The sequence below is a fragment of the Pinus tabuliformis genome, chromosome 8 (genome assembly GCF_031772625.1).
Source record: "Pinus tabuliformis cultivar Carrire ecotype Pingquan chromosome 8, CPIR1, whole genome shotgun sequence".
Lineage (NCBI taxonomy): Eukaryota > Viridiplantae > Streptophyta > Pinopsida > Pinales > Pinaceae > Pinus > Pinus tabuliformis.
In genome coordinates, this window is record NC_142294.1 from 1,572,435,982 (window position 1) to 1,572,448,945 (window position 12,964).

The window sequence follows — 12,964 nt, forward strand, 5'->3', positions numbered from 1 at the left end:
CTAGACCCTAGAGGACAAGATCTGGGCTCAAAGATTGTTTGCAGGAATAGATCTAAGAAATCAGCGAAGAAAATCTTCAGATTTGAGCTAGATCTAGACCTAGGAGGGAAAGATCTAGGTTCAAAGATTGTTTGCAGGAATAGATCTATGAAATCAACCAAGTAAATCTTCAGATCTGAGATTTTTTCAAGTAGATCTAGTGGTTTTGAGACAAATCTAGGCCCTAGAGGGCAATATCTTGTTCCAAATATTTTTTCGGGGCTAGCCATTAAATATTTTGCAAGAAATTTGAAGATCTGAAGCAAAATAATTTTTTCAGAACAAGGGTTTCAAGTTTTGGGGCTCCTAAGCCCAGATCTGCCTTCTATTGGCCCTGTGCTAACTCTCATTGGCCCTAAATTCCCCTTGCTCCATTTCTGAATTGAATATTTAATTTTCTGAAGCTAATCATTGATGGGTTTTGCAAAAAATTTGGTAAAAATTTGTGTTTCAGGTATTGAAATTTTTTTTGGCAACTTGGGCAAGTGATCTTCAAGGCCTAGGGCCTAAGGGTTTGATCTCTAAAGCATCTTTTTCCTCATTGTTTGCTACAGCAATCATATATATTTCTTATAGTGGTGAAAAACACATCTAAGTGGTTTGAAATTAACTAAAAAAATTGCTAAATACATTAATAAGTCATTTATGTTTCATGTGTATCAAAAATTTGGCCTAGACATACATTTTCGGTGACTGTTATCTGTGAATAATTCTGTTTCTGAAGTCTGAAATATCAGTGGAAAAATTTCATGTGGGTTTGCCTAAAAGCAGTTCCTAAGTTGTCTAATACATTAAGAAATTAATTTCTTGAGTTGGGCATTCATCATTAGGCTTATTTCATGTTTTAATTGTTGGCTGTAATAAATATATCAGATCTGATATAATTCTGGAAATCACATCATAATAGGCTAAAAAAAATTTATAATTCATATGGGCAAGTTTGGAAACTTTTCAGTTAACTTTTGGCATAAAGATATCATTGATAACTTACTGTTTTCATTGTCATATTGTTGTTGTCATAAAAAATTTCTTACTGCTGTCCTAAAAACTAATTTCTGAAAATTAAGTACTCTCTCATGCAATTGTGATAAAATGCATATCTTTTGTTTCATAAACTGAGTATTTTTTGAGCATCTGTTGGCATTGATTGCAAAGAATTTTTTTTTCTCTTTGAGCTATAATTTTATCAAAAAGATTTGAAATAAGTGTGTGGTTTAATTGTAATATTTTCAGGGGTTTATTTTTAAGTCTTCATCCAATAAAGCAAGCAATTTATTTTGGCGATTAAGGGCTTTTGCGACACAAGTGTTTCTAATCCTTGGGTCTAACTTTTTAACTTTTTATCATCATCTAGTGCATTTGCATATAAGTTAGTTTTGCATAAATAAAATTTACTTCCAAGCATAAGCTTGGTCGATAGAGAGATAGGTATCCATCCATCTTTGCTTGAGAAGCCTGCTTTTAATAGTACTTAAAACGATGACCCTGCAGTCGTCAAAGCCATAGCTCTCTGCAGCGCCGGAGGCACTGGATATGTTAGATTTGCAGGAGAGGTATCGTTAATCACACCTTAATGTGCTTCACCTTATCTTCTTTCTGCCAATTACTACGAAATCAGACTCAATATAGAAAGGATTGAACGGTTAAAACTTAGATAGGCATTTAACTAAAATTAACCAAGATTCTTGCATCTCATATTAGCTTTAGGATTTGCACTTCATATAAGATAGTCATTCATCCATACAGCAATTGCAAATAAATTACTTGGTCCGAAATCTCCTAGCAAGATAGTTGACTCCATAAGGCACTGTCATCAATTGCTTAAAATCTAATCAAATCCTATAAATCTTGCTAAATCTAAATCAAGTACTTGGTCGCTTCACTGTGTCTCCAGAACTCGCTAGTTTCCAACTAGTTCTCTTTCATTCCATTTTCATAGAGTCTACCCCACTTAGCTTGCTGTAGGGAGACAGCTTAAACGGAGAGATAGGGGATCCGGGTGACAACCCCCAATCTGAACAGTTGTCACGGTGCCTAGACATTCTGTGCGACAACACACCCCATTCAAGAATGTTGTCTTGACATCCATCTGGTGAATCTCCCATCCCATTTGAGCTGCTGTAACGACCCATCTCAAATTACAGGAAACATAGGAAGATTAGCATGTATACAAAGCATGCATATGATAGCTACATATGCATGCATTGCATGCACTGTGCTAATATGCATATTAACTTATTATGAGAATTCCCAAGTAAAAGAAAAATGAATTAATTATTGAAAGTACTGTAGTAGTATTCATACCAATTTAATTATATGAAGTGTCTATGTATGGGAAATATATTAAATAGTAAAAGAATTAATTAGTACCTTATTTATAATATATTAATTTATTTTCATTAATAACATTTTAATTAAATAATTAATAAATAAATAAATATTATTAGGGCACAAGGTTAATTAACTTATCCTTTGGAAAGTCATGCCAAGTACTTTAAAAATATCCTCTTCTGAAAGTCGGTTGAAATGATAAGATCAAAATACCATTTAATATATATATATATATATATATATATATATATATATATAAATAAAAATATGATTTAATGTACAATAAAGATAACTGACTGAAGTAATGAGAATTTAAAGGATAAGGACAAGGTTGATTGGAGGAAAAAAGGGTGGAATTTCTTTGGAGGGAAGGATCCTTTCCTATACAAAAAAATCTAAAAGGAGAAGTGAGGGGGGGGGAGTACTGCTGGATGGAAATTTGGGAAAGAAGAAAATCGAGAATCTGGGAGAGAAATGTGAAATAACGAATGAGCTTTGGGGCTCCAAATTTCAGATATAGATCTATGAGAATTGAGCCCTGTTCTTAGAGGTTTTGGGCACGGAGGGGCAAAGGGTTTCACTTTCAAAGCCTTTTGGGTTTGGGGTCCAGAAACATTGATCCCAGACTGGCTGGGAGGAATTTGGTTGGTTTGGTATCAGGAGAATAACATCATCCAGGAACCGACACCAACTCAGAAAAACTAGGTAAGTACATATGCCTAATTTGATTTGTTTAGTCATAAAATTGGAAAGTATATTCTGTATATTCTGCTAGAAATGAAATTTTATGCAATTATAAATACAGTATGTTAGAAATGAATTTAAATAGACAGGCATATATTGTTAGAAATATTTGTAAATTACAATAGCAAGCCTTACATATGGTATCGGAGCCAAATTCAAACACATGGGACCTTAGTGGCTACCATCATATAGCTGGAATTATAACCGATAAACATAAGAAAGTTTTCATATTTAACACTATGTGTTAAGTTTACATATTCAAACCTTTTGGTACAAGGGCAGTTAAAAGGTCACAACTAGGCAGAGAAGTTGACATTCTGGGCATGACTACAAAACAAATTAACCTTGTGATTACGTTGTAGCCTGAGCAAGATAGTGAAGCAATTTGAAGAGTATAGAAGTATTGTTCTTAAAAGGACCAAGAGGCTAGATTAATAGCCCATTCAAGGTTGAATCCTTTAGTGAAAGGAGCAAAGTTCTGGGCATAAATATTAAGGTCTGAAATTACCTTTCAAATTAAGAATACGTTGTCACCTCAGTAATCCGAAATCTTCAAAAGTCTATGCATTTTCTGTGGATAGTCACATCAAGGAATAAAGAGACATTTGAGGGCTAGTCAGCTAGCAAGTAAAGGACCTAGTGCCGAGTTGATTGAAGGCACTGTAAGCATAGTTAAAAGGATCAACTTGAAGCTACAGTCACAAAAGACCAAGACCGAACTATGGAAGATCTGTTACAGTCACATATATAAAGTCTGAATTGTAGATAGAGATATAGTAGCCGAAAATATGTATCCAAAAATGTCATCCCAACATTTATAGTTCTATGCATAAACAAATGACCGAAAATTCTAAGTTAAGACTTTAAAGCAAGCGAAAAGACTACTTAATACCAATTCTCAGAAAGGAAGTTGTTATTGTCTGTAGTTTGCATTCATAAGAATCTAGGCGTCTATAAAAATAAAACTCGAGCCCCCACAGTAGCGAAGAAGCCAATCATATTCCATCAACAAAGAATCTTCCATAAAGGATAAATAAAAATCTCTGCTTTGGGTCAACTTCAGTGCTTGTTTCTTTGTTATATCTTTAAGTTGTCATAAACAAAATTGTAATTATTCGTTGCATGTCATAAACAAAATTTTAATTATTTGATGTTTGTCACAACAAGAAGTTTCCAGTGGATGTAAACATCATAATAACCTGTTGAATCAAAACAGTGAAAACATGTTAGTGTTCAAACATCATAATAACCTGTTGAATTAAAACAGTGAAAATATATTAGTGTTCAAAATTCATAGCTTCAGAAGCCCAAGAAACGAGTGAGATTTGAGCCTGTAAAGGGGATCTCACTGGACAGTTGGAAACTGAGCATGATGACATTGAAGGTGTGAACTCAAGAAAGAGACCATAAATAAGAGGCCCTGGCTCTTCAAATTTAGTACAGAATGACTGTGTTGGAGTCCCTGACTATGTGAAGAATCCCTCTAAATACATACGCTATACATTGGATTGGTCAGATGAGGACAACGACAGAATGAACATGCAGCTTTTAAAGATTTTTCTCAGCTAGTAAAGTCATCTGGCTTTGCATCCGCATAATTGGATTACCCTGTGGGGCAAATGAACTCTGTTACTTATATTCCTAAAAAAAAGGGCAGCATGCTTTGAGAAAATGAGAGAGACTTCAAATGACACACTCAATTGTCAAACTATAGAGGAGGTTTCAAGTGAAAAGGCTAATAAACCTGCTATTATTCATGTTGGTATTGCTGCTAGTCAGGCAACAGAAATTGATCTACTTGCAGCTAGTAATGCCGAAGGTGAATTGGAGGAATTGAATATCATAAATAGAAATGTCGTATTACCAAGATCACGACAATATAGGTCAAAAGCTAAAGCATACGAGGTATTGGAATCATGCGCTAAGATTGTTTGCCTGCCTCCTTGAACCCTTCTGTCTTAAATAGCTTCTTAGCAGTTTCTGGTATCAGCGACCCGATCTTTCTTCTTTGAATGTACCTTGGCTACAACTCTGTTTGGACAAAACCACTCCTTCAACCACCCTCAACTGGTATCACATATCAGTCCATTGAAGGAGGAATTGTAAGGAAATGCGGCAGGCTTATGAGGTTCTAAGGTTTCAGTATGTTACAAGTTTCGGTTTTTAAGGTTTAAGGGCCATGTGAGGCGACGTCTGGAGGGCCAAGTGGAAAGGTCATAGTCCCTCCACATTTCATTTCATAACATTCACACATCAAACGAATTAAGGGAAATTGAGAGAAATTTTGTTGATTAGTGGCAGTGACTCACATAAGTTTAACACGTTGATGACGCAGATGCGTTTAATGCATTCCAAACTTTGTAAAGAATTTTGACATAATTTCCCTACTTAATCAACACATGAGTGTATGTATATTCCCAAGGCCGATGATACTTCGGTTATTGCCGACCTGTAGATAAATGGTTTTTGAGTTAATTTAGCTCTCGGGTTCTTTACAAGGCTATTATCAACAAACAATAAAATTTAGTAAGTCTAATAGCCCGCTCTCTATCTAATTCATAAGCCACACTATGACTAAGTTCAAGCCCAATGCTCTAGTCTAGCACCCTTGGTAGGATCGAGAAAGGCGCGACTGGTCGTGTTACGGAACCCCAGGCTCTTCTGCTCAGCCAGAACCCCAGACTCTTGATGATCGTATGTTGGTACTTTTGGTTGAGTTCAATATAAGTTTGGCTTGTGGCCCAAAAAAAAAAAGACGTAGTGCGTGTCATGAACATTTTATTTCTAAAATTATAAATTTGGTATTATTTATTTATTGTGTAATGAACGTTTAATTTTATTTTTATGTATTTATTGATTGTTTAAACTGGTCAAATAAGTATAATTGAAGTTTTATTTTTAAAATTTAGTAATGGAATATTGGGAATTACAAATAAGAAGGTAATTAAACTTTCTAATTACCATTAATTACCATTTTAATAATTATGAGATTAATGTATTTAATAGAGGGCTTAATTTTTCTATTGCTCTAAGACAAATTTTAACTGAAAACATCATATGTTGTTTAAAAGATAGTCATACAATAGTAAGAACGAAGAAGATAAGGAAGCTATAAAACTCGATAGTACAATAATCTTTAGAAAAGCCAAGCCATCTAGAATAACAATTATATATAATATAAAATATATATACACATAATATATAACAATTTATATAATATAAATATACAATATATATAACATATATATATAAATATACATACACAATTATATATAATATAAAATGAACATAATATATAACAATTATTATTCTATCTCATTGTGTATAACGATGGCCTTATAAGTCTAAATCTAAGATAATATGTTTGTAGCCTGTTTGGAAAGTATAGTAAAACAATATAATTCTGTGAAAATTTTAAATCAAACAAAATCATTAAAATGACAATAAACATTGTATATTATAAAATATGCTCATTTCTTTTCCTATCAAGATGGGTATGTGAGACCGGGAGATGAGGGGTGTAACATTGGAGTTTGTATTTTATTTAATGATTATTCTATAATTATATTTATAGAATTAAATTAAAATATATCTGGATTGAATTGAACATGAAAAATTCAAAAGAACTGGTGAACAAGGAGAACAGAATTAAGTAGAAGATTGTATAAAGTGCACAGAATGAAACGGGCCTTGTCCAGAGAAGATTGAGTTGTGACTATAGAGCTAGATGATTATCGTTTAGTTTATTATTATATATATGAACATATTATTGCGTTATTTAATCAATTACAAAGCTCAAATTTTCTCTTTCCAGGATCAGATGTGGATTAAAAAAAATAAAAAGTTATAATTTTGATCACTAAGAGTAAAAAAAAAAATTGAGAAAAATGGATCCAAATAAAGGTTTCAAACGTTCACACTGCATTAATCATGGATTCCCCCCAATTCTAATTTGGATAAGAATGACAACCTGATGCAAATGGGTGATTATCCTTAGTTTTCGTAAATAGAAATTCGTTTGCATATAAAATGAAAGATGTTAATTCAATGAAGAATATGTGGTTTTCAGCCCGGAATAAAGAGTAGCTAGGAAAACAATAATAATAAAATAAATAAATATGGTAAATGAATGAATGTAAATATTATAAAACAATAAAGTAGAAGTGAAAGTGATCTCAATATAGTGTAAGCAACTAGTATTAAAAGAAACAAAAGAAAAGGTGAATAGATTGTGGTATAAATAGTAATAATAACATATAGTACATGCTAGTGTAAAAATACTTACTTAGTATGCTAGTGTATGAACTATAAGTACTTATTTTCACTAAGTTTATAATACATTTTCCTGTTTTTTAAGGTTTTATTTGGTTCATTAGCCCTTAGGATTAAAATGAATCTTTTCAATAAATAAATGATTAACAAAGGTCATTTATTTTATTTTACATTCTATAAAGATGAAACATACATGAGAGATTTCAAGTAGTGAAATATAAATATATATATATATATATAGACGAATATTTCATAATTTCAATATTAAATCTAGGTGTGCATAAAACATAGTGGCATCATAAACAAACCAAATGAAAATGAAAGTGAAAATTAGGAAAGGAACAAATTTATAACAGCATGACATAGAACTATGATTTCCAGTGAACTATATATATATATACATATAAATAGAGTGAAAATAAACATGTTACAAAATATAAAAGAATATAGAGTATATGTTTAATAGTTAAAGTAAATATAAAAAGCAATGAATGCATAAATAAACAATGAACTGATGTATACTATATGGTAATTGAAGAGATAAAGAGAATCATAAATAACAAGGTCAGAGGAAAAAGAAAAAAAAGAAAGCAATCATCAAGTACAAGAAAAAATATATATATAGATATACATATATATATGTGTGTGTGTGTGGAAATAGGGAGTAATGTTAACAAATAACACTAATTGCAAAGTGGGGAACTATAAACGTGAAGTAAAAGTCAAATAAGCTACAAGATGGCAGTACAGAAGGGTGTCTAAAGGGCTTATAATATGTTAATTGATACATGAAAGATAGCTAAAGCGATTGTTGTATAGGGAAAACTTGATACAACATAATAAGGATAATAAACGTTAATACATAAAGAATATAAAGTCAGATATAAAACTATTGGCAATATCGTTATAGGAAAAAGTGTATAATAGATAAAGACATAATTATCAAAAAAAAAAAGGGTTAAGTGGACAAGAGTAATAAAATCACAAGTATAAAATATAATAATATAAATATATAGTAATAAGAATGATGGCTCCAGAACTTCAATAATTGCAAATGCAACTGAAGGAACTATCAGACTTAGAACTCATCCAGTGTCCTATAAATTTTTAAAGATGACTCCTTTCTACCTTGTATAAACTATATATACAGCGTGTGAAAATCAATCCAACTCGTTTTGATTTTAAAAAAACTTTATTTTATCTTTACTTTATTAGCCATATTCTCGAGACTGTCATTTTTTTGAAATTTCCCCATAGCTATGAAGAGTTACATAGAAGTATGTTATTTCAAATTATTATGTATGTTTAATTAAATCTGCATATATTGTTGATTCATGGATGCCCACATGAATTATGTTAGAATGAAATTTCTACATATGATGTCTTACTTATGAGCATGTGTGACTTTGATGAAAAACCATAGATTTCTTATCATTGATAAAATGGATATAATAATAGTGATCACACTTTACTATTTTGATGTGAAAGTTAATTGTAGGTATATCAGCTAGACATAGCCAAGTATGTCATATAAACTTAAAATATATACCATAGGTATCAACAAAATATAAAATACTAGGAAAGGGTTATTTGAATATATTTTATGAATATATCAATGCATATGTTATGATGTGTGGACAAGTATTTATGTTGCAGATGTTTTCATCACCCTGATACGCTATACAAGCTCTGGTTAAATCCCGGATACCAAACCAACCACGTGATGACAAAACTTTCAAGAACAATTGAGGCTCAATCAGGTTCCATGATAGGGTGTTCAGCTTGATCCAATTAGGAGGGGTGGAGGTGTTGCCCACCGTTTATCCTCCAAAACCTGGAGTCATGGGAGAACTGTGCGAGTTACGCTCCCCTAGACGTGTGATGATGATTGGAGGATGCCTACTGAAAAAACAGATCGATACAATCGACGCTATCACCCTTGAGGTTTATGAATGGTTAGATCGGTATAGCCGATGCCATGGCATAATTCAGTAAAGGACGGATAAGATGGAAGTGGAAGAGATTAGGAAGGATAGGATGATTATAGAATAGCTTGGGAACTCTGTTGGGGCAAGGCATGAATGTTCAAAACAAATTTTAAAAGTATTTTCTCATTACAAACAAGAATTCAATCGCGGAACGCAATCCTTACATGATTATGCTAAACTCTAAAATAGTTACCAATATACTATACAAACTCTGACTTCGGGACGAAGTGTTCTGAAGGAGGGGTGTATGTAACGACTCATCTCAACTTACAGGCAACATAGAAATATTAGCATATATACAAGGCATGCATATGATAGCTACATATGCATGCATATGATAGCTACATATGCATGCATATGCACTGCGCTAGTAGGCATATTAACTTATTATGAAAATTCCCAAGTAAAAGAAAAATGAATTAATATTGAAAGTTGTGTAGTAGTATTCATACCAATTTAATTATATGAAGTGTCTATGTATGGGAAATAAATTAAATAGTAATAGAATTAATTAATACCTTATTTATAATATATTAGTTTATTTTCATTAACAACATTTTAATTAAATAATATATAAATAAATATTATTAGGGCACAAGGTTAATTAACTTATCCTTTGGCAAGTCATGTTAAGTACTTTAAAAAGATCCTCTTCTCAAAGTCGGTTGAAATGATAAAGATCAAAATACCATTTAATATATATACTAAACAAAAATATGATTTAATGTACAATAAAGATAACCAACTGAAGTAATGAAAATTTAAAGGATAAGGACAAGGTTGATTGGAGGAAAAAAGGGTGGGATTTCTTCGGAGGGAAGGATCCTTTCCTATATAAAAAAATCTAAAAGGAGAAGTGAGGGGGGGGGGGGGGGGGGGGGGGGGGGGGGGTACTGGGAAAGGAAAAGAAGAAAATGGAGAATCTAGGAGAGAAATGTGAAATAATGAATGAGCTTTAGGGCTCTGGATTTCAAATATAGATCTATGAGAATTGAGCCCTGTTCTTGGAGGTTTTGGGCACGGGGGTCCAAAAGGTTTCACTTTCAAAGCCTTTTGGGTTTAGGGTCCAGAAAGACTGATCCCAGACAGGCTGGGAGGAATTTGGTTGGTTTGGTATCAGGAGAACAACAGCATCCAGGAACCGACACCAACTCAAAAAAACCAAGTAAGTACATATGTCTAATTTGATTTGTTTAGTCATAAAATTGGAAAGTATATTCTACTAGAAATGAAATTTTATGCAATTATAAATACAGTATGTTAGAAATGAATTTAAATAGACAGGCATATACTGTTAGAAATATTTGTAAATTACAATAACAAGCCTTAAAGCTGCTAAGGATATAACGGATCTGATAGAGGTTTATCTGGCTATTGGGGCGAGGGTTTCTTCATAGTCTATTCCTCCTTTTTGTGCGTACCCCTTTGCTACAAACCTAGCCTTGTACTTCTCTATACTGCCATCTGCAACATACTTGATCTTGCAGATTCATCTTGATCCTACAACTGATCTAGCCTTTGGCCTAGGTACCACTTCCCAGACATCATTCATCATGATATAACTATACTCTTCTACCATGGCATCCACCCATACTTGGTGTTCTACGACTTCCTGAAAGCTAGAGGGTTCTTCAACCTGTGCTACCAAGGCTTGGTACCTGTCAGGCTGTCTACATTGCCTCTTCTCGGTTCTAGGAGCTCTGATAAACTCCTCTACGTCCCTCAATGTTTGTCATACTTCTCTACTGGTTCTGCCACTGGTGGTGGGAGGCTCAATCAAATACCCCTCCTGTTCCTATCGTTCCACTTGCTGAGAACTACTCGGATTTCCTTCTTCTGAGGAAATACTAGTATTGATCACTGTGCTAGTTCCAAGTGTCTGTCCTCCTGCTTGTCCTCCATGCTACCCCAGTTGTTGTTGGACTAAAGGAATATCTATTGACTGATCTCCTGTTGGCATCTATTGGGATTTCCTGAAAGCTCTATCCTCCATGAACTTCGTATCCCGTCTTACTACAATCTTCCTGTTGTTAGGAATGTAGATTTTGTAAGCCTTCGAGGTCTCGCTATATCCTACGAGGTACCCCTTTTCTACAGTCTAATCCAGTTACTACACTTCTCGTCTGGAATGTGACAATATGTTAGACTTCCGAATATTCTAATTTCTGAGATCACTGACTTTCGGCTTCTTCCCTATGAAGACACTTTCGGGCGTTTTCTTCCCCAAAGCTCTGTGAGGACTTCTATTCTGGATATACATCATTGTGTTGCAAGCTTCTGCCCAGAAGAATCTAGGAAAATCCTGATCATACAACATAGCCTTTTCCGCCCCAACAATAGTTCTATTCTTACTCTCTGCTACTCCATTCTGCTCTAGATTATAAGGAGTTGTCCATTCTCTTTTGATGCCCTCTTTTGCGCAAAAAAGTGTTAAGTCTTTGTATGTATATTCTCCACCATTATCTGAACGCAATACCTTTAACTTTTTCCTTGCCATGCTCTCAACGAGAGTCTTGAACTCTCTGAACCAATCAAAGACCTAATCTTTGGTCTTTAAGAAATAGATCTAGGTTTTTCTAGAGTGATCATCAAAAAAGGTGACGAAGTATTCGCCACCACTAAGAGCTCTTGTGGACATTGGACCACAAATATCTCAGTGTATCAATCCCAATACACCCTCTGCTCTATTTTTACTCTTGGAAAAAGTTGTTTTAGCATACTTCCCTAGTACACATCCTCTGCATATATCATCATGCTCAGTACTAAGAACTGGAACTCCTGTAACAATCTCTCTGAGCATCCTCAATGCTCCATGGTGTAAGTGTCCCATTCGCCTATGCCATAGCTCATTCAGTTCCTTTTCACCATTAAGATTGCTCCCTATTAGTGCCATTGGAGACTTGAGTTGCAACCTATATAGTCTATTGCTTTGAGCTCCATTTTGTCTCTTCTTCTTCCAGCTTGGATGTTTGACATATACTTTCTTTCCAATGAAGTATACATCGTATCCTTTGTCCTGTAATTGGGACACTGAAATCAAATCCATTCCTAAGCCGGGCACATGCAAAACATTAGTGGCTCGGATGTTGGTTTTTGCTTTAGTCTAAAATGCTATGGTGCCTCTCCTTACGGTCTGGATTAGATTCTAATCAATAGCTCAGATCATTTGGACTTGATCTTTGTCTTCTTTAGAAGTTTCACCCACAGTTAGATTAATACCCTTTAATTATTTTAATTTCCTAAGTCTAGACTTAGGGTCCCTTTAAAAATAATTAATTATTTTAATAACCCTGTCTCTGGGTGGAATTTCCAAAATGATTTCTGGCTATTGTGGAATAGATGTGTCCAAGCCTCATTGCAAATTTTGAGACTTGGAGCACATCTGATGCTACCAGAAATCAACAGGATGCACTCTTACCTTGTCAAATATCTCAACCCTAGGTCTCGTATAATATTTCTCTCAAGGGGTTTTTCGTGGAAAATCATCTTAGCTTCTCCTAAAGCTCACACTTTAATTGAATCTTTCCATTGAACAAGTTGTCCTTACCTCACTTTGAACTCTAGTATATACATATTAATCACAAGTAAGG

At 33.7% G+C, this 12,964-nt stretch overlaps 1 protein-coding gene across 7 annotated transcripts in view; it reads right to left on the reverse strand.

The window, feature by feature from the left end:
- LOC149242031 (putative monogalactosyldiacylglycerol synthase, chloroplastic) overlaps positions 1-12,964 on the reverse strand; it is a 374,275-nt gene that overhangs the window by 149,668 nt on the left and 211,643 nt on the right. The window contains exon 8 of one of the 7 annotated variants that reach the window (XM_089374130.1): positions 3,635-3,685. The exons of 4 other annotated variants lie outside the window; for them this stretch is intronic. In XM_089374130.1, coding sequence (XP_089230256.1) covers positions 3,650-3,685 — 36 coding nt within the window. In that variant the 3' untranslated portion in view covers positions 3,635-3,649. Of the gene's footprint in view, positions 1-3,634; positions 3,686-4,106; positions 4,314-4,647; positions 4,723-12,964 lie in introns of those variants that run through there. 2 more of the 7 variants (XM_089374129.1, XM_089374128.1) reach the window with 2 other exon arrangements.